General features: G+C 36.4%; 1 protein-coding gene across 1 annotated transcript in view; it reads left to right on the top strand.

Annotated features, from left to right (window-relative positions):
- UGGT2 (UDP-glucose glycoprotein glucosyltransferase 2) overlaps positions 1-23,566 on the top strand; it is a 173,041-nt gene that overhangs the window by 13,898 nt on the left and 135,577 nt on the right. The window contains exons 2-5 of the mRNA XM_040623924.1: positions 3,185-3,267; positions 11,323-11,453; positions 12,165-12,277; positions 21,547-21,721. Coding sequence (XP_040479858.1) covers positions 3,185-3,267; positions 11,323-11,453; positions 12,165-12,277; positions 21,547-21,721 — 502 coding nt within the window. The remainder of the gene's footprint in view (positions 1-3,184; positions 3,268-11,322; positions 11,454-12,164; positions 12,278-21,546; positions 21,722-23,566) is intronic.

Raw genomic sequence — 23,566 nt, 5'->3', positions numbered from 1 at the left:
CCTTATATTAGGTAGTGTCTTCAGACCACCATCACAGTTACATCTACAATGTACCTGACCTGTGGAAACTGGTGTCCTGGCGGTATAATCCAGATGGGATGCTTAATGTTCCCTCATGCACTTTCCTGTTCTGTTGTGAACAAATATAAATTGTCAGCAAGTCCTTTGTTATATCAACTAAAGTCTTTTCCACTACAGCTTTTATCTAGCGGTCCTGACTTTATCCTTTTGAACCCGATCTCTTCTTTTTGACAGTGTAGCAGGCTGGAAGCTGGTAGTTTGTTTAACTGTTGCATTTTGTGTTTTTGTTTTTCTAGACTTCATTATTCTGCTCATGTTCCAGTTTTTAATGATTCTTGTAATAAAAATTCTAGGAAAGTCAAAGAGGTTGAAGGGAATAAGTGTGGAAAAGGAAGACTTGAGAGCATTGGGTAGATTGAAGGAGCTTAGGAGATAGAAACTTCAGAGAAGTGATAGCTTTCTGTTTGGAGTACTCCATTTTTCAAGAGCATTCTTGGGAATTTCTGTCTCTCCTGTCTCTGTCTTTTTCTCTATTTATAGAATCTTTCAATTCAGCCTAGAAATTTGAGTGTCTATTTTGAGCATGGCCCTATGATGGGCACTGTGTAGGGAGCAAAGATGAACGAGGTATGTCCCCTATCTAAAGAAATTTATAATTTTGTACTTGTTAGGGATGATTATAGACTGATGAGGCTAACTTTTGTAACACGTAACTTTTTTTTTTTTTAAAGATTTTATTTATTTATTCAACAGAGATAGAGACAGCCAGCAAGAGAGGGAACACAAGCAGGGGGAGTGGGAGAGGAAGAAGCAGGCTCATAGCGGAGGAGCCTGATGTGGGGCTCGATCCCATAATGCTGGGACCACGCCCTGAGCCGAAGGCAGACGCTTAACCGCTGTGCCACCCAGGCGCCCTGTAACACGTAACTTCTACATCGAAACAGCATTTTATTCCCCTGGTGTTGCTCTTGACGAAAATATTTTTTGGAATTTCACTTCTAGCTATTGTCATGCTCTTTCATACATATAAACCTATGCTCTATGCAAATCACTTTTTTACTTTGTGGTAGAACTTTTTTGGGAAACACTGTTATTTGGAGCTAAATGTTGTTTAAAACAAGTGAACAAATTGGAAATGCCAGTTTTTTGGGTCTTTTTTTACCTTTTTAAACTTTAAGTGAGGAACTGATGTAAATGATCTCTCAAGGATATTTCCTTTTTTAAAATTGAGTTACTGGCAAATTGCCCCTGAAAGTGAATTCCAGAAGAGTTCCAAAAGTGCTGAGAGCAGTGGTATATTGAGGGAATAAGTGTGCAGGAATACGTTCTCAAGGTGAACACTTGAACGATCGTACTTAAATGTGTAAATTCTTGCATACACAAGTTTTGCCTGTGGTTGCACGGTACATGAGCCTGTCTGTAGTTCTGGTCAAGTCAGCAAAGCACGGAGCAACACTTCATACCTAACTGACTTGAAAGAAGAGAAAACAATGGGATAAACAGGATGTGACCTGTAAAGGTCAAGGATGGTACAAAAACCCATTGTTTCCTTTTCTTTTAGCTTTTTTTTTTTTAATGCCACTGAGTTGGACACCATTAATTGCAAGAGTTGTTTATGCATTACTTTCAGTTCCTGTGCTGTCATGTTTATGTGGATAAACTAATCGGTTTTTCTCCCCTCCTTTTCTTCTTCAGTGACCAGACTCACAAGAATTGCTTTACATGTGTCTTGCATGTCCTCATACCTGCCATTTATATTAAGCATTGGTTTAAATTTACCAAGCCTAGAGAGGAAGATAAGATGGGTGATAACAAATCTGTACCATCTGTTAGATGGCTATTTCTTTTCTAGTTTAAATAGTTGAATCTACTTGCCTTTGGGTGTCTTGTGCTTTGTTTTGTACAGGACTGAATAGCCTCTCACTTAATTCACTATTTCCAAAGGTTTTATTTTTTAATTTTCCCCTCATTATTTCCAAAGGTTTTAAATGGCTTTGGTCATTTTTTCTGACCTATGCTCCGTGGAAATATCAAAGGGTGTGGGCTTCAAGGCCAAAGACCTAATTTGATACACCAGCTTCCTATTAACTTTTTCGTTAAGGTATTTTCTGTTTTAAATAATAAAAATTGTCTATAATAAAGAAATGTAGCTAAATAAAAATATTATTTTTTGAGAAAGTGTATGCGAGAGTTGAGGGGGGCAGGGGGATAGGGGGAGAGAGAAAACCCCAAGCAGGCTCCACCACGCCCAGGACAGAGCCCAGTGTGGGGCTTCATCCCAGGACTCTGAGATCATGACCTAAGCGAAAATCAAGAGTCGGTCACCCAAACAACTGAGCTACCCACCCAGGCACCCCAATAATATTATTTTTAAAAAGTATTTATAAAACCAGTTTTTGTTTGTGAAACATAAGCAGTGTTTTTTTGTTTTTTTTGTTTGTTTTTTTACCTTTATACAACACTCCATTACTGTTAAATTATACTTCTCAGTAATTTGAAATAACATAGATGGAGCTAGAGAGTATCATGCTAAGTGAAATAAGTTAGAGAAAGACAAATACCGTATGATTTCACTCATGTGGAATTTAAGAAACAAAACAAATGAGCAAAGGGAAAAAGACACAAACCAAGAAACAGACTCTTAACTATAGAGAACGAACTGGTGGTTACCAGAGGGAAGATGGGTGGGGAATGGGTGAACTAAGTGGTGGGGATTAAGGAGGGCACTCATTATGATGAGCCCTGGATGTTGTATGGAATTGAATCACTGTATTGTACACCTGAAACTAATATAACACTGTGGGTTAACTATACTGGAATTAAAACATACTTAAAAAATTATACTTCTCAGTGGTATATCACTTGGAGAAATAAAATAAATTATCCAGGTTTTAGTTATAGCTAAAAATGAGGAAAAGACAGAAGTAATTTCTCATACAGTTGTTTCCAGTCACAAGTAATATGCTTGTAAGTTGAGAATGATATCTCATGTAAGAATCATCAGTTTGTTTTCTTTCTGTATTATAGTAAATGGAAATCATTCACTTTAATTTTTGGAGGTTTTTGTTTTAACCATAAGTTATAATTTGGTTCTAAGGTGTAGTTTCTCGTTTCATTTCAATTTTCATTTCTGTCTATTAACTGATTATTTTTATTTTAATAGTGAATTTATGGCAGAAGAAAGCAATGAAAAATTCTGGCAGTTTTTGGAAACTGTACAAGAATTAGCAATTTATAAGCAAACAGGTAGGTGATGTGCATATTATAAGTTAAAAAAATTTGTATCTTTGTGCATACATTGATTATTTTTAATGTTAAGGGTGAAGCGTAAATGCTTAATTGGGTTAGTAAATCTGAATATTAAATTTGAAAAGATGTTTTAATGTAAATTATTCTAATCGTCCACTTCCAAAAAATAAAGGTTTAATACTTTATTGTAAGAACTCTCACATAATTAACAGTATTTGCAGATTGCATTATATCAAAAAGAACTAGAAATTGTTGAATTACGGCTTTTTACCTAGATTTATCTGAAATAGTATTAGTTTTGCATCTAGTAGTGTTGATTTTTTTTTCCCCCCCAAAATACTTTTAAAGAGATTTTTAAATACTTGCTCTTAACAAATCAGGTAACCTACGTGTTTTCATTTCACTATCTAGAAGATGCAGTTAGTCATTCCTACTTTTCATATATATGTGTGTATTACATATCTGTATATATGTATATACCTTTAGAATGAACAAGTGTTTATTAATGTGTTCCTGAGAGAAGATCAGTAAAGAGACTGAAATGAGGTTTTAGCTGCAGAGGCTAAAAGGTTAATTATTAATTATTATGAAAAAAGGTTGTTTTTGTGTTTCTACAGAGAATAGAATAAATTTTAACATGAAATCCCTCAAGGAGGGTTTCTTTAGCCTTTAGATAGACACGGGGAAAACTCCTTGCTATGGAGATTAACTAGTTTAGAGACAACTTACTGTGGTGATTAGTTTGATTTTGTTCTTGAATGTAAGTGTCAGAGAAACAACAGTTTTGATTATTTTAAGTGTTCACTTACTGGACTCCATTTGGCTCAAATGGCCTTGAAGTTCAGCAATTTTAGGATTTCATGAGATAGGTTAAAAAATAGAGCAGATATGCCTTTCATGATATTTTAAACAAATATTTTAAAAACCAAGTAATTTTCTCTTTTAGAAAACTTTTACTGAAAAGCTTCATTATTTATCATTTTTTGAGTCACAAGAGATACTGTGCACTGCTGTAGATACTGGGAATACAAAGGTGAATAAATGTGATCTGTGCTCCCCGGGCCCCACAGTACTGTGAAGGGGACAGCGGAAGAGCAAACTCTCCTATGAGGTGATAAGAGCTTCATGGGCCATGATGACAAGGAAGCACATGAAAAAGGGCACCTAGTCAGTACTTCAGAGAGAGCAGGAGAGCCTTTCTAGTGGTGAGTGTTGGAGCTCAGTGTGGATGATAGCAGCAGTAGCCAGGTATAGGGAAGGAAGAAGAGCAGAAGAGAGCGTTTAATAGGCTGTGCAGAGGAATTTTGACCACTTAGAAGTTGACTGGCAAATCAATGGGAAACTTGTTGGTTGGCTTTGTATTCGTCCTGATAATTTCAGTTTTGGTATTTGAGGTAAAAATAGGCTAGGTTAATATGTAAGGTTCTCACAGTGGAAAAAATCCACAAAATTTTGTGGCCTTCACCTAAAATCCTAAATGTAGTTTCCCAAATCTTTGGTTCTCAGTACATACTTTATAGTCTTATTCAGTGCTATTCTTGGAAATTACTCTTATAAATTTTGAACTCTTACTTTAGTTGCTTAGATGTGTCTGTGTATTTTCCCTAAATAAAATGACATGCCTGGACAATCTGATGGCAGATGATTATTAACAAGTTGGAATATAAACTTAGGAATACGTAAGCTTTACTTCAAGCATATAATATAGGAGGTATTTCAGGGTTGAACCTAAAATTCTATTAAATAAGAATTACTAACACTGAAAACAATTCTATTAAAATACTTTATAGAGGCAAGGGTCAATTGCATCTGCTGCATCATCACTGATACTGTTAGGTGTAGGAGAGGATGCTGTATACGAGGAGTTAAATATGTCAGTGACTGTCAGATTTGCTGAATTTACTTTAAGATATTATCCTAGAGGAAACATTTTAAATCCTCAGTTACTTGTAATTTTTTAGGTTGTTGAATCTCCATGAAACCCTGTAAATACTCTTTACTGAAGAATAATTCCGGTGATCTACTTGCCTAAAAAAGTTGTAAATATTGAAGATTTAACTTTGAATTCAGGTGCTAGTTTCATGCCATTTGTGAGAACACTTTCTACCATGTGTCAGCAAATTAAGACCTTTTAAACATTGAATTGCCTGGTTTTTCAACCATTTCATATGGTTCTGCTACAGAGTTATGTATTTATTGATGCTTCAGGATTCAAGTGGCATGATATTAGCTAACCTATGAGTTTTGTGTGGTGAGTTAGAAATGTCAACCAAGGTTTACTGAATTCCAGAGTCTCACTTCCCCATGTGCTACACATAGAAGAAACTCATTCTCAAAATCCTTGAATATTTTAATGGTTTTTACACAAGTAAAGTTGCTTATATATTTTAAGGGAAAGATTTTTGGAAAATGTTATGACATTTCTAACTCAGTTACTTATAACTGAGAACCGGGTTTGGATAGAAGGATGATTGCAGTTTGGATGTGTCACATTTGAAATGCTTGTTGAATATCCAAGTGAAGATATCCCGTAAGCTGATATATGAGTGGGCGATTTAGGTGGTAAAAATCTAGGCCAAGGGATTGGATTTGGGAGTTATCAGCACTAAGAAAATAGGTCCCAATGGCAGAACCCTGAAGAACACCAATGTTTAAGAACTAACCAGAGGAAGAACACACAATAGAGACTAGAAGGAGGTACTCATAGAGGCAGGTGAAAACCTGGGAAGTGTGATGTCATGGAAGCCAGGAAATATTGAGTGGTAAGTACTTACGATGGATGTTACCAAATACTATAGACAGATCAAAGAATGTGAATATTAAGGTTTTAACAGAAAAATTGGTGTTTAGCAATCTCATTGGTATAGTTATCAAAACTATGGCAGATTGAGGTATGAGTCGAGGTTGGAAGCAGAGAAGAGTATTGTTAAGTCTTCGAAGATGGACTGTGAAGCATGCAAAGATGCTCATTATCCCTCATTATCAGGAAAATACAAATCCAAACTATGATGAGTTGTCACCGCCAAGCTAAAATTAATGACCCAAGAAACCACAGGTGTTGGTGAGGATACAGAGAAAGGGGAACCCTCTTACACCGTTGGTGGGAGTGCAAACTGGTGCAGCCACTCTGGAAAACAGTATGGAGGTTCCTCAAAAAGTTAAAGATAGAGCTACCCTACGACCCAGCAATTGTACTACTGGGTATTCACCCAAAGAATACAAAAATACTAATTCAAAGGGATACATGCATCCCTATGTTTATAGCAGCACTATCAACAATAACCAAATTATGGAAAAAGCCCAAATGTCTATCAACTGATAATGGATAAAGAAGTGGTGTGGTGTGTACACATACACACGAATATTGCTCAGCTGTAAAATAGAATGAAATCTTGACATCTTCAATGACCTGAAATGGAGTGAAGTGAAACAAGTCCAAGAAAGACAAATACCATATGATTTCACTCATGTGTGGAATTTAAGGAAAAAAGGAACATGGGTTGGGGGGCTAGGGAGGAAAACCAAGAAGCCGACTCTTAACTGTAGAGAACACACTGATGGTTACCAGGGGGGAGGTTGGTGGAGGGATGGGTTAAATGGGTGATTTGTGATGAGCACCGGGTATTGTATGTAAGTGTTGAATCACTAAATTCTACACCTGAAGAAGAAAAAAAAGATTGTGAAGCAAGTAAGATGAGTCAGTAGCAGACTGTGGAGGCTGCTGCTTTTTTCCCCCATGAAGGTGAGCGTGATTTATGTATATTAAACTCCAGCACGCAAAAATCAAGTAAACCATGAGGCTGAAGAAAGAGGAAGGTTATTGAAAGGGCAAAGTTCTTATTAGTAGTTTAGTTGGTGAGCCTGGATTGAGTTTTATTTTATTTTTAATTTATTTATAGAGAACTCGAGTGAACGGGGAGGAAAGGGAGAGATAGAATCCCAAGCAGATTCCACATCCAGTGCAGAGCCTGATGTGGGGCTCAGTCTCCTGAGCCGCAGATCATGATCTGAGCCAAAATCAAGAGTTGGATGTTTAACTGACTGAGCCACCCAAGTGCCCCTGAATTGAGTTATTTTAAAACATCAGTTCAAGTAGTCTGGTGCATCCATCTTGTGATTGAGGTGATCTTTGCAAGTTTAGCCTAAATTATAGAACCTAAACCCCTGAACCCTACATCCATCTCTACATTAGAGACCTTAACAGTGACCGGTGACAAAATTTAATGTCTGTTGTCAGGCGCGACTCACATTTGTTTCTGTTGACTCTGTTTTCATGGATGTCTGATCCCTGTTTGACTGATACAGTCTTAGTTATGCTATTACATTCATTTTGGCTATATTTTTTGTTGGCCCTGTAGCTATTACATCTTTTTTAAGATCAGTTTTTAAGGTAATAGCTCTTTTCTGATCTGTGCTACTTTTACTGTTGAAGGTGAGTCTTACGTACATTATTTTTTTATTCTTGAGGGAAACTCACCATAACTTGCTGAGAAACTGCCTATAGTTTAAGAAGTAGGAGTGAATGAGCACACACCTATTCTGTATAACTCTTTAAAAGTACTACATTAGGAACGTCTTCCGGCCTAGAAGGAAGAGACCTATTCATTTCTTAAACATTAATTCCAGAAATGGATTGAAGACCGATTTTGTGTGCCAGGAGCAGAAAGACACGATTGAAAGCCTAGAAAAGATTTCTGCCTTCACAGCTTATAGCCTAATGGGAGGGACAGCATAAAAAATTTACAAGTAATTTTTCATTACGGTTTTGAGACTTGATCTAGAGATAGTATAGGCCTGTCAGAGAGTGTAACAGGATCTGGACTGGGAGGTCAGGGAAATCTCTCTCCAAAACAAATGACACTTAAGCGGAGGTTTGCTGAATAGGTGTTGGCTGGACATGCACGGCTTCCCCTTCTGCATGTCATGCCGGAGGAGTGGCGTGTGAAGGCCCAGAGCTGTTAGCCTCCTCTCTCCTTGGGTATTGTCTCTTGGTCCCTACAAGCAGTAATGAGATGGCTAATGATCCTGTCTTCCCCTCACCAATGTCTGATTTTGGTCCCCACTATTCTTCGTGTTCATTTTTGTATTCGTAAGTATACATAAGCTTCCACTGCTTGCTTTGTTGGCTTCAGTGATATTCCTCTATTCCCAGCTAACATTTATGGGGAATCACCCAGCTTACTTTACTTCCCACTTAAGTTCCCCTTTGTCACAGTTTGGTTGGTGGTATGCTTTTCTGCATCACTGGAGCGTGCAGCATTTACATAGTCTGTTGTAAATCTCAACTCCTTCATTTAGTCTTGTTTCTACAGTTAAGTATATTCAGAGCTCACCGTCAAACTTTATGCTACAGTTCCTCCAATTATTTCTTGGTTAGGTAAAGCTTGCTCCCTAGTTGATGCCTTATGAATAACTCCTAGGAATAATGGCCTTGAGTTCCTCACATACAGGACTGTGTGTGCATGAATTTTATACTTCAGATTTTTAAGCTTAGGGTCCCATAGTTTTACTAGAAAATGTTGCAGTCCTAAACATACTGAGTTTTCATTCCTAGATATGTGGACTCACTGTTCCTTTTAATTCTGGAGAGTTCTCTGTTCATTCTCTTCTCTTCCTTTGATTTTCTGCATTAGGGACACGAATATACTTATCGTAGATCTCCTTTGCTGGACTTCTGGATCTGTCATTTACTCTTAAATATTTTTTTCCGCTTCTCCTATTCCTTTTATTTCTGTTTCACTTTCTTCACGCTTTCCCTGCATATTCTCTATTTCTGTTTTTCCTGATTCTTTTTACTTTTGTGTTACTTCTAGTCTTTATTTCCTGGTATTCTTTCTTGTTCTTTCCTTAGTTCTTTCAGAATGGTTTGCATATCCCTCTGTTTTTTCTCTCATTCTTGAGCTTTTTATCAAGAACTGTAAGGGGGCTGAGGTTTTTTATCATACTTACAAGCTAAAAACTTAGCTTTCCACATTTTCAAGGATCAGACATGAGACATGGGAGTCCTGGATCAGAGCTGAAAGACTTTCTAACTGACCAAGGGAAATCCCCTGAGTGGCTCACAGCTCTCTCTTCTCAGCCACGACCCATTACAGTAACTTTTGAGGCTTTTTACTGTCCTGTTTGAAAGGATCTAAGGTTGGCATGCTAGACTGTAGGAATTGTTGAATCATAAGTTGGTTGTAATTCTGCATTATGTACTCTCCTGTGTCTGGCAAGCCAAAGTTCTAATGATCTTCTGGCCTTCTGTCCATAGTAACGGATTTCCTTCCTTTTTCACTTTGTGTAGGTATGCATGTCTGTAGCTCTTGTCTGAAGAAGGTCAAACGTTATCCTAACCCAAGATAGGTCTTTGTAGTTGCACGGTGGGTTGGACTGGATGCTGACAGAACCACTGGTGGGGAAGTCCCCTTGCATGGATTAGAGTTAACAACTAAGACCTCATTTGGGTAAATGCCTTCGAATCTACTGCCCAGTTCTTGATCTGTAACTTCTTCCTTATTTTCTTTTCAATAATAGGCAACAAAGTGGAGGACTATTTATTGCCTGATTGACCATATAATTTTATAAGTATGTTCACTATCAATTTACAAGAACTTCCTTTAAATTCTATCGGTTGACCCATGAGGCTGGGTCTTTTCTCCTCCAGAACTCTGTGTATCTGTCAGCATTCCAGCTCTGTTGTCAGATCTGTCAAGTACTGTGAAGGATCTGAGATTTTACCATTTCCAAGCTAACAGATTAGTTTCATGGATGCTGACAGAGGACCTGAAACCCCTGGGTGAGAGACAAAGGACTTTATTACTCAAAGAAAAAGCAGCACCCACCATACCTACATATTTGTGCTGGTTTCCTGAGCTCTGATTCCCACAGGGCACCGTAGAGGGCCGGGTGACACCTGAATGGGTTGTAGTAAGGAGAGGAGCCAAGGGTCAAGAGCCCAGCACCTTTTGAACAAAGAGTAGACACTGTAGCAATCAATAAGCAGTCCAGTCTCCCTCACAACCCCCAGAGTTTCTCTTTCCACGCAGCACCCTTTCTACCCCACCGCCCCCCAGGATGGTGTCTGTGGTTACACATCCAGGAACTGTGATCTGTGAGTACAGATGAGTCTACCCTAGCTCTGCTCTTTTAATGAAGTTTCTTCTGTCAATTGATAACTTAGTACCAGGGAGCAAAGGGAGAGGAAATGACCAGGGAATGTCCAGAGGGCAGCTTATGGGGGGCCTATCCCAGCTGCTCCAGAGCTGCGGTGCTGTTACCTTATCACCTCTGGCTGACACAGGGGCAACAGTGCAGACGATAATTACATCCCAGGCGGTATAGAGAAAAGGAAAGGGCAAAAATAGATGGTTCTTTCCCTGCTTACCCCATGAGTGTCACCGGGCCCCCTTCAGCTCTTGGCCCTCTTTCAGCCAGATGATCTACATCTGCCCAGGGGTGTCCAAGAGTTCTTACCCTCTGGGATTCATCCTTCTCTTTATGGTGTTTGGGATCTTTGCAGATGGGTTTAGAGGAGGGAAACAGCAGTTCAGGTTATTTGTTGTATACAAAAAGACATTTCTCTTATTCTTTAAGGTCTGCTTCAAATTCTGTCTTCTAAAGCATTCTGGACACACTAATTGCTTTTGGCTATGCGTACTCAATCTGAGTAGAATTTATTTATACATGTCATTTAAAATTTATTAAGTCATATTTAATTTTTTTGTGCTGTTCTTAGTCTCCTCTTAAATCATAGGTAGGGCCTGCATCTTATCCTTGTATTATAACCCCACAGCCTTGGAGTGAATTAATCTGATATGCTGGCATCTTCCAAATAGATTTTAATGGCAGGATTATTTTCACCTGGACTCACATTGCTTGATGGTACTTCACTGGAACATCCAAATGAAGTTAGTAAACCAGATCTTGATCTTCCATTTTTCTCCAGCACCGCCCATAACCAAACTTTGATAACCAGGATTTGATGATATTAAGTTAGCTTTACAGTAGGGATGTGCCAATGTGTTAAAAATGAAAATAACATCCTTTTCTCTTGAATTTTTTTTATAGAATCATCTTATTCTTACTACAACTTAATCCTGAAGAAAGCTGGACAATTCTTAGACAATTTACATATCAATCTCTTAAAGTTTGCTTTCTCTATAAGGGCATACTCACCAACTATTCAGATGTTTCAACAGGTATGTAAAAGTACCCAAACTATAGCTGATAAAGAAACATGCTGGTAGTATGCATAAATCTTAACGTGAATATCTTTGGTTCAAAAGAATCTACAGAAGGGTCACCTGGGTGGCTCAGTCAGTTAAACGTCTGCCCAGGGGTGCTTAGGTCATGATCCCCAGTACTGGGTCGAGTCCTGGGATCAAGTCCCACATCGGGCTCTTTGCTCAGCAGGGAGCCTGCTTCTCCCTCTGCCTGCTGCTCCCCCTGCTTGTGCACATGCTCTCTTGCACTCTCTCTCTCTCTGACAAATAATAAAATCTTTGGGGAGAAAAAAATCTATAGACTTAATAATACCTGCTTCCATAGCCTGTCATTGATTGTATTATCATTGTTAATTGATTATAATAGAATACATTATATAATTTTATAGTTATTTAGAATAAGGAAATTATGAGGACAAATGATTATTGAAATTAACTGTAACGAAAATTTTAATTTGATGGCATTTTTTTTTGATGGCATTTTTCAGTGACTTCTTGAAGCATGTTCCTACTATAAAGTTGATTTTGTTAAAGTATTTGATTCTGCCTGCCTAGATATTTTTTACTTTAATTAGAGCAATAACTTAATAGTAGTTGATGAGTTATTTTAATCAAAGGAATATGAGTTTTAAAGATCATATTGTAATTATCAACTACTATGGCTAAATATAATCTTTGAAATCTTAGATTGCAGCTGATGAGCCCCCGCCAGATGGCTGTGATGCATTTGTGGTTATCCATAGAAAACACACCTGTAAAATTAATGAGCTTAAAAAGCTGCTGAAGAAGGCTACTTCAAGGTAAGTTCATGATAGCCTATGATGAAAGACGTGGTTTATGAAAAGAGATGAGGGTTGAAATAGAAATTTCTTAGAATAAAAATTTTTAATAATGAAAATATTGCTTATTAAGGAATATACCCTGTATTGAAAAACTGAATCTGAGTTGGTAGTTCAAGTCCTTTTCTAAAATGTATGAGTATTTTCAATATTTTGTCTCATTAACTTTTGATTTTAGAATATAAATTATACCAAAATACCATAAAATACATTAAATATGTCTTATATAATCATAGATTGTTTTTTCAAATAAACACGCAAAACTGGTTTTATTTGGACTCTATCTCTTTAAATATAAACTGAATGAATAACTTGGCAATAAGAAAATTAATACAAACAATAATACAGAGTATAGAGTTGCTTTGTTATAATGTATTATTAAAAACATTTTTACTTCTTCCAGGTATTTAATACAAATGGATATGGGTAATCAGAAGGAAATCATTACTTTTTTAGTACCAATATATGTTTTACTGTCTGATTTAATTATACTTTAAAAAGTGTTAAAGCTTCTCTAATTTTGAAAGAGTTCTTTATTAAATAGTAATATATGTTTAGTAATTCATATCAATACTTCTCTTTTTTTGTTGTAAACCTTTTAAAATATTTTCTTGCATTTTATATTAATTTTAATATACAGAAGCCTCTTTAATTTTATGTAGCCCAAATTTTCTTTTATGTGTGTGTTTTTATACTTTTTTCCAAACCTGAGAGATTTTAACTATTATTTTCCAGTAGCTTTCCTAAAGTTTTTCCTTTCATTTTACTTTAAACTTTTAATCCATGTAAATTACTGTTATCAAAGGTAAGGATCCAGTCAGATCTTTTTCCCCTTCAGGTGACTAGTCGATTATATATTCATTATATTTATGATGTTTATGTTATGCTCAATTTCATAGCTGTCCTGTACATTAACTGTTTCTTGTGGCAGTGCCATGCTGTTTTAGTATTTATTTTATAAGATATTCTGATATCTGACAGTACAATTTCATTGCTGCTTTATTTCCTCCAAATTTTTTTTGGCTTTTTGTGGTTATTGATGCTTTCAAATTAACATTAGAGTCCTTTTTCTCCTGCCAAATTCCCTTCCTAAAAAGCCTCGGTAGGATTTTAATTAGAATTACATTAAATCTGTTGGTTAATTTAAGAACAATTTAAATCTTTATTATAATGAATCTCTCAACAGATGACATGGTATGTCTTCTGTTCATACCTTCTTTTCTTTTTTCATACCTTTTAAAATGTTAGTTTTGTAATTTTAGGTCTTTAAAATCAGAAATAACATCAATTATTTTATTGTGGTGAATGCATAGTTTTTCTCATTGGACATACTGTGTATTGTACTCTCTATTAAAATATGGTACCATCTTTGCATTTTTTAATGATGTGGGGTATCTTAATTTCTCTTAAATTAAGATTGCTTATGTTTTAAGATTCATGCTTCTATTTTAATAGATATTAGCTATTTAAATTATAATTGCCATGTTTTTAAAACAGTCATTTTAGCTTCATACAGTGAATTAGGCAACCATGTTATTTCTGTAAATACTGTTCTTGCACATATATATGTCATAGAAATGTATATTATAGAAATTATCAATTCTTTTTTTTAATATAGCAGTTTACTTCTCAGGAGTTTGATCCAGGTGTTTTAATACTTTTATGTGTTTTAGATCCATCAAGTTTCTGTGAAAAGTACCCCCTGCTATGTTTTAGGGGTGTCTGCATTGAATTTTTGTTTTGTTTTTATTAAGTATAGTTGATAAACAACATTATATTCGCTTCAAGTGCACAACATAGTAATTCAACAATTCTGTACTTTTTACAGCGCTCACCATGATAAGTATGTTTATCCTCTGTCACTATGCAACATTAATACAGTATTATTGGCTTTATTCCTTATGCTATACTTTTTAATCTCTGTGACTTATTTTATAACTAGAAGTTTGTACCTCCTTAATCCCTTTTGCCTATTTTGCCCACCCTCCCACTCTACTCTGGGAACCACCAGTTTGTTGTCTGTATTTCAGTTTCTGGTTTTTTTGTTTATTCATTTGTTTTTTAGATTCCACATATAAGTGAAATCACACTTGCCTTTCTCTGTCTTATTTTACTTAACGTGACACCCCCTAGGTCCATCCATGTTGTCACAAATGGCAAGATCTTCAATTCCTTTATAGCTTTTCTTTTTCCCCTTTGTAGCTTTAATAGACTGTGAAATTGTCAGCCCTTGTGCATGTTTTTCTTTTCCAGTGCATTTTTAAAACATAATTTTGGTAACTTTTGAAAGTATTAATTTTTGATGCCTGACTTTATAATTTTCTTGAATATTTAAGTATTAAATATAAAATTAAGATTAAAAAGAGGTTAACTTCAAGCTTTTGGGAGAGGCCATCTGCAGTGGGCCCTGTGAGCCTTGTATGTCCTTGGTCTGATGAATAGAGAGTGGAAGACCCTGACTGCTCTTTACCTGAGCCATTTCTCAGAGTTGTGTTTGTAGCAGGCAACCTGGAGGAATGAGGTGATTTTCCCTTTGGAAAGAAGAGCACGCTTGTTTACTGCTTGCTATAAAGCAGTGGTTCCCCCCAAGGACAGTGTCCCTCATTTACAACATACACCCACTATTTGCGTGGTATCCATTTAGGTCCATATTTTGCCCCCCCCCCCCCGCCCCCACCAAGGAATGAAAAATGTTTTGTAGGTTGGGTAAAGTCAAACCTTAGATCTTTTACAGTTCTTGACAGTTTTAGAAACAAGGGGGAGATGTTGACAGACACATGGCTTTCCAGAAAAGGAAGGACAAGGGCCACATGGTTAGTGGAAAACAAAAACTCAACACTTAAAATTTTTCCCTACTGCTCTCCTCTTTCCCCCTGCCATTTTGTACTCTCTGCTCCTGGCTGGGTGATAGCGGTTTTCTGATAACTTGCTGTAGCCCCTGTCCCAGCTTCTTGATGTATATTCCTATGTTCCTACAGGAAGAGGCACCCAAACTCAACTGCTGGAGTTTGGAAGGTGTTCACAATGGACAAGGGTTTAAAATGATCTCTAGACCAATCCGATGAAGTTTTATTATTTTGGCTTCCACGATTGAATTATGTTTGGCACTGATACTGTGTCTGTCTATACTGTGAATGCTCACGAAGTCTCGAGGGAGACTGCCACATGTACCGTCTGTTCCCAGGTGAACAACATAGAATCTCAGGAGGAGAAAGTTGAGCTAAAATCCCAACTTTAGTTACAGTTTGAGTGGCGGCGGAATACCCAGAAGCAGTTTCGAGTACAACAGCGCCACCTGCTTGACTCGGTCACCAAGTATACTCCTTTTTCAAAAGTAGCTCTTAGGGGCTCTTACGCTCTTACTGAAACTGAAGGCCTAACCCAGGGAAGCCTTGTGACTCTAGCACCTAATGTTTTACATTTGGGCACAGGTCAAATAGGATTCAATGATTAACGAGATGGAGGGACCCAACAAGTCGCTCTGGTTAAGTGAAAATGATATATTCAAGCGCGTAGTTGTTTTGACTTAGTGTGATCTGAGATTTACATGGAAAAGTGGTAGCTACCCTTTGGGACAAACCACGTGTCCTGTTCCAATCAGTAAAGTTTCTGGCTCAGTGGGGCCCTCAGTCCACAGTGGTTTCCCTTAATGCCTGGGCTACGTTGCTGGTGTGTTCAGCTAGGTTAAAGCTGGTGGTATCTTTAGGCGGCTGTTACTGTCCAGTCCAGCCACAGCTGTGTCCACCAAAAGCAGAGGGGGTCACTGCGTTCAGTGAGCAGAATTCAAGGCAGTACTCCTATCCCTGACTAGTCTCTGACCCCTTGGTGAGACTTGGTACATTTATACTGACTCTTGGACTGTTGCCTGTGGCCTACCCGTCTGGTCTGCCACGTGGAAGACCACCAACTGGCAGAGTAAAGGCACCACTCTTTGGGGCTGTACGCTGTGAAAATAAATTGCGGTTGCCCATCTGCCAGTCTGAGTATTTCTGTAAATGCTCACAGTGTTAGGCCCATTCTTTTAGTCTGAGTGAAGTCAAGCTGCTTACCACCTCAAACATAATACCTCACTACTTGAGACACAACAACTTTCTAGCCAAAAAAAGGTAGAATGATTTATCTCTTCTCTACCTCCTGTTCAAAGGTCTGTGCTCTGGATCTGCCCTAAAACTTGACAGATATCATATATGTAAATACATATGATTATGTATTTGGGAGAAAGTGACAGTAATCCTCGTCATCCTAAATAAGTATAACTTGCTCCTCCTGCCCCCCAAAAGGAAATAAAACTATTAAGGAATATTTTTTTTTTGAAATTGGGGTGGTGAGAATACCACACAGAAAAGAAAAGCAACTTCAATGCCCTAATGTGTTATGATTAAAAAAAAAAAAAGTTTCAGCTCAACCAAAAGAAGAAGAAAATAACATGTTTGTTGTTTTACTCAGTCATTTCTTTAAAGAAAGACTAAAAATCTAACCTGGAAAACATGAAAGAAAATGAAAACTGAAGAAAATTTAAGAACAAGGAACATTTGTAAAGGGAAAAAATTAAATACATAAGTTATTTGCTTAAAAAAGAAAAAAACAGCCACTATGGACAAATATCAATAGGTTATAAACCAAGGATTATGGCCTAAGGTTCACAAAAAGGAAACTGTATTCACCTAAATGCTATACATCGCTTCTCTCGGGCTGGGGAATTGATTCTGCCCTACCTCCAAGCTAATAAGCTTGCCTTTGCCTGTATCCCGGATTCTGACAGGAGGCTCTTGGGTCAGAAGCAGCGTGAGCGAGAGCCTGCTTGCGCCAATTCCTGTAGCTCCTCATTCCCCAGGGGTGGAAACGGGCCCGCAGGAACACTGCACAGCAGCTGGGAATGCATCACAGCTGAAGGACATGAGCTTGGGGAATTTATGACTTCTAACAAGCACTCAGCAGCCTGCTCTTTGTCCCCGAGGGAGACCATAACACACATCTCCAAGTCTCTTGCTGTAAACCCCGAGGAACGGCCTGTCATAGTCTTGATGTACCCCGAAAGACCGTCAACAGCTATGGCAGAATGCCTCTCCCAACAGTCCATCCCGGGCCTGACAAAATCTTGACTGTACTCAAATTTTTGTGACTGTGCTACTCATCAGCCATTCTCTTGTCTTCTAAAGCGTTTAATTAAGGCTACAACAGGACTCCGAGCAGCAGGATGAGATCTGTCTGCAAGATTAGCCTCAAACCATGCCTACAGGGTCCCAGATTCAACTGACTGTGAATAAGTCCCAGGGGGCTAGTATGTCCTATGTCAGATGGGATGTAGTCTGACGTCAGTCTGCTAGCCCTTAAAAGCTGTGCAAGGGAGTTTATACCCACCTGATCTTTGCTGTCACTGCAGATATTCCCTGGGGACAACAAACGGGCCAAAAAAGAAAGCCCTGTCCCCAGTGGAAACATTCTGTGCCTGCTTTTCTCAAATACAAACATAAAACCTGAAAGTGACACATGTCACTCCAGTTCCAAAATTGTCAAACTCACACCTGGTAGCTGCAGCCACCGTCTTCATGTGGCCTAACCCAAGGCTGCTCTGGGCACAGAAGGACGTGAGTTTGCATCATTAAGATGAAGTTGTGCCAGTCTGCATATTTATGCATGAATTTGGGTGGGGGAGGTGGAGATCTACACTCAGGAGACCTTTGTCTCTGGAAAATCTCTTCCCTTTCTTCTAATTTTTCCTTTTATTTTCGATCTAAAGATTTATCTACTAGCACTGTTTTATTAGCAGCCTTTCCAATTACTAACAATAATAAATTATTTGAAAACATTTTCTTTCAGACAATATTAAAATGTAAGATACCTTGCATAAATTATGAAATGCACTAATATAGTACTGATTTGATAAAAATCAGTATTTTTAATAATCCATTTGACTTAGTGCCATTTGAGTTCCAAGATATCAATTAAAATTAATGAAATGTTTTTAATAATTGCATCTAGTTTGATTCCTTTTTACTATGATTTAGCATCCTTTTTGTGTTTATTGATAGGATCCTATGAAGAATGGCAACTAATTCTATTTCTCTTGTTTTGCACATTCTTGTCTCTTCACCTGTTGCAGAAGAGATTAATCATGAACTCAGCTCTTACTTGGGGCTGATAAAATTTTATTTCATGTTTCAAAAATCCAAGCATTGACAGTAATATTTTAAAAATCATATCTTACATTAAATGTTAAGAATGAAAGTGGATGATGGGGCACCTGGGTGGCTCAGTCAGTTAAGCATCTGTCTTTGGCTCAGGTTATGATCCCAGGGTTCTGGGGTTGAGCCCCGGATGGGGCTCCCTGCTCAGTGGGGAGTCTGCTTAACCCTCTGTGTCTGCTGCCACCGCCCTCCCTGTTCATGCTCCCTTTCTCTCTCAAAATCTTAAAAAAAAAAAAAAAAATTAAAGTGGATGAATGTGTAAAACTTCAAAAGAAATTTATTAAAATAAGATGGGCGAATGCATACGTACCATGACAGCCAAACCATAAACCACTGTAAAGGTGCTGGAACTCATGCAATCTTATAAACCTGACATAAACAAAGTACTCCATGTTAATGTCCAGAAATATGACACATTGGAAGCCAAGTAATTAGTGGAAGTTTTCATTATTCTGTTAGTAAGAGGTATTGAGCACTTGAGTGGTTTTGATTTAAAGTAAGTCAGTAATCTGGAAAAATAGTAATTTAGCCAGTTTTTAAATGTAAAAGTTATTTTCATAGGTAAGAAATTAAAATTAAATTTGTTCTGTAATTAAACAAAATAGAAATTTGAATTTCTCTATTAGAAGATGTAGTTTATACATGTACAATTTTTCAGCCATATCAGAAAACTGAAAAGTTATGTTATTTATCATAGTTTATTGTAGAAAATCTGTAAGTTTATCATGAATATTCTAAGAAATGTTTCTCTATAAAATAACAGATAGTGGTTATCACCAAACCATTTTATCAATTTTTATTTAGCTCTAATAAGTAATAGAATATTATTTTGAATTTTTCATATTTAAAATCATTTCTTGATAAAAAGATTCCATTTTCATTTTAAATTTTGATTTTGAGAATTTTCTTACTTTGTGCAGGTTAAATTAACTACTGTGGGAGAATTAAAAAATGTAAAGAAAATATGCCTACAAAGGAACTTACACACAAACCAATATAATAAACATAAGATAGACTGTAATATATACATGCTATAAAATTTTATAGTTAATAAGTAAAAAAGAATCCTAACCACATCTAGTATATGAAACCTGAGGGAATCAATAGAAAGTGACCTAACAATTAAGTATGTTCATCTGAGGGCAGAATTTGTCCCTTTTTATTTTTTGATGAATTTTATGTTAATTTCTACCAAAGGGACATATTCCCAATGTATTAAGTTTAAACATTAAAAATTAGAGAAATACAATGCATACATAAAGCAAATTATAGAATTCCTTTTCACTCCAGACTTCTAGAACTTTTCCTCAGAGTCAACCAGTGCTATCAAGTTCTTGTATATCCTTTTAGAAATAAGGTATATATATATATTTACAGTTACATGGATAAATACCCCCTACTTTGATCATTAGTAGTGGTATACCATCCAACATTTGATTCCTTTTTTCCTTGATGGCACCGTTGATCAATAGTTTAAATAAGTGGAGGTTTGCAAGAATGAGAGAAGAATGATTCTTTCTTGAGCATCAAGCATGTGCTTTATGCTCTGCTCAACTATTTGCAAGTCATTTTGGTAAATCTTTAGGACACTCCTAGGAGGTAGTGAGAATTCCTCCTCTTGAGCAGATAAAGAAATAGACCCAAGAGAGATCAAATCACTGGTTCAGAATCATCACATAGCAAGTAAGTAATGAAACTTGAACTTGAATCCAATTCTGCTTACTTTCAAACCCCACAGTCTTTTCACGAGTATGCTGTAGTGTTGTTATTCATGTCCCTGTCCCTCTCTCCTTTTTTTCATATTTGTTATTTAAAGATAGTAAATGACTAAAAGGCTGTAGAGATCTGAATTCATTATATAAAAGTTATTTCTCAACACCTTTATTATTAACTTCATTATCTCATTTTTCTTTCTACCTGTGTAAATTGTTAAAAGATGTGGTTTTAGGATTCCATAGACAGGAGTAGAAATCCTGGCTTTGTTTGGTCTTGTCCTGGATATTTAACTTGTCTGAGCCTCAGGAACCTTTAAAGTTTAAGTAAATGATAGTAACTATCTAAAGGAATTGTTGGGAAAATAGAATATGCTAATAAGTATAAAGAATGTAGCATAGTGCCTGGCAAATAAGAAGGGATCAAAATCTATCATAGGCCCAGACCATAGGACTTTTCTGTTTCTTTGATTATCCTTGAGGATTTCATGAGTTGTCATTCATATTAAGTACTGATAATCTTTGTATGATATAGTGCTTTTGTTTTTTAAATATTTAGAACCCATTTTCAGGAAATGTGAGCTATGAAAAATTATACCTTCTAATTGAAGAAAAGGAAAATTTTCCTTTGAAAAATATGCTGTTATATGTTATTTATAGATAGTAAACCTTGTTCATGAAAAATATCGTAATATTCAATTTTGGGTTAACCAGATTTCCTTTTTGTCTTGAGTAGAAGTCACTTTCTATTGATTCCCTCAGATTTCATGTACTAAATGTGGATTCTTTCTCACATATATAGCTATAAAATTTTCAGCATTACATTCTATCTTATATGTTTGTTGTATTGTTTTGTGTGTAAGGAAAGTTATTTTGTAGGTGTATTATCTTTACATTTTTTAATTTTCCCACAGAAATCACTATGTTAACCTGTACACAGGATGAAAATTCACCACAGGAAGTTTAGTCTTTTTCTGTAATCATATATATAGATATATATATATGTGTGTGTGTGTGTGTGTGTGTGTACGTACGTATATGTGTATATATACGTGTGTGTATGTATGGGTGTATATGTGTGTGCGTATATATGTGTATTTTTTTTCCTGTAAGTTGTTTGATAAGCAGAAATTATAAAAGGTCATGATGTGTTTTTAATATTCTCTTTCAGTTCTTTTAAAAGTTTGTGTTTTGGGGTGCCCAGCTGGCTCAGTCAGTAGAGCATGCAACTGTTGATTTTGGAGTTGTGAGTTTGAGCCCCACGTTTTGTGTAGAGATTACTTAAAATCTTTATAAATAAATAAATATTTATGCTCTGTTTCCATTTTAGGCCCAGACCTTATCTGTTTAAAGGAGATCATATATTTCCTACAGACAAAGAGAACTTACCAGTGACTATACTCTATGCTGAAATTGGTACCAGAGGATTTAGTAAATTTCACAAAGTTCTGTCTGAAAAAGCTCGAAATGGGGAAATTCTGTATGTTCTTCGGCATTATATTCAGGTACAGTTTTATCTAAGATAAAGATAAAATTTTTGTCTTACAAAAATTTTTGTCTATAAAAATTACGTTTGATAATTTCCTTACTAGGTTTTACATAATTTCCACCTGAACAGTTAAAGATTTTTTAAATTAACATACCTATCAAATGTGAATTTTATGTGAAAAAATATATGGGGATTCTGTATCTTGTTGATACTCCTTTCTCTTCAGATTCCTTTCTTCTTAAATCTGAAACAGATTTAAAACTTGGAGAAAAAAACAAAACCATAATGTTCATAATATTTGCTAGGATTCATAAATATAGTTTCTTTTTTTTTTGTTTTTTGTTTTTTGTTTTTTGAGGCGGGGAGAGAGAGTGAGCACAGGGGAGAAGGGGTAAGTAAAGGGAGAGGAAGAAAGAGAATCTTAAGCAGACTCCATGCTCAGCGCAGAGCCCGACCCCATGACCCTGAGGTCATGACCTGAACCAAAATCGAGATTTGGATGCTTACCGACTGAGCCACCCAGGCACCACTTTAAATACAATTATTGTTACTATTATTTTTTAAAGATTTTATTTATTCATTTGAGAGAGAGGTAGCAAGAGAGCACGAGTGGAGAGGAGAGGGAGAAGCAGGCTCCCCACTGAGCAAGGAGCCTAATGTGGGGTTCAATCTCAGGACCTGAGATCATGACCTGAGCGGAAGGCAGACACTTAACTGACTGAGCCACCCAGGCGCCCCATAATACAATTATTTTTAATGAAAATGTATTATGATGAGGAAATCTAATTTGATTGATATACTCATAGTATATACTAGTTCAAAGTGTGAAGCATGGCATAGGAACGCTGTTAACTCTTTCTTTAGACAGGTGAGTACTGTTTTATTCAAGTTTCTGGTCAAATATGTTGTGTTCCCACTCTTCCCACTTCTCATTGCAGTCACACTCCTGTCATAGTATTCTGGTTTAATGACTGTATAGTACCCATTGCTGTATCTCAAGTTTTATTTCTTTCATACCTCCACACCATTCCCCCCACCCCATGCAACCAAACTCACACAAATGTACTAGAATGACCATTAGAGAAGGACTTTGCTTATTTTACCACTATATTCCCAATATGGAAAGAGTGTTTTATATTAAAATATTAGTGATTTGCATATTAATGTTTAAGATATTAAAAGCATCACAGATATACTTGTTAACTGCCTATCCACATTTTTTACCTATTTTTATATTGGATTATTTGGTTTTCTCTCTTATCTGCAGACTTTTAAAAATATGTTCTGAATACTAATCTTTTTGTCCATACTTTATAAAACATCTTCTATAGTATTTCTCGTCTTCTGGTATTAAAACAAATTATTTATGACATCTTTGGTTCAGTGCAAGTAATAATTATGATGTAGTCAAATTTATCCAACTTTTCTTTAACGGTTCCTTTCACGACGTCATAAGGACATTCTCCAGTATTTTCTTATGATAATTAAAATTTTTTATGTTTTGGTCTTTAATCCATCTGGAATGTATTTGAATATGCTGCAGGGTAGAGATACAATTCTAGTTTTTCCATTTGGAAAATTACTGGTCCCCACATAATTTATTGAACAGTTAAGTCTTTATTCTAAGCCATCATATACCACGTTTTCATATAGGCATGTATATTTTTAGACTCTATTCTGTTCCAGTAATATAGATGTCTGTTCTACACAAATATATTTTAATTGCAGTAGCTTTAAAATCTAAAACAATCTTGACAAAGAAGAACAAAACTGGAGGCATCATGCTTTCTGATTTCAAACTATATTACAAAGCTGTAGTATTAAAACAGTGTGGTATTGACAAAATATATAGATCCATGGA

Source organism: Ursus maritimus, unplaced genomic scaffold (assembly GCF_017311325.1).
Source record: "Ursus maritimus isolate PB19 unplaced genomic scaffold, ASM1731132v1 scaffold_10, whole genome shotgun sequence".
Classification (NCBI taxonomy): domain Eukaryota; kingdom Metazoa; phylum Chordata; class Mammalia; order Carnivora; family Ursidae; genus Ursus; species Ursus maritimus.
This window is presented reverse-complemented; position numbering and strand designations above follow the sequence as displayed.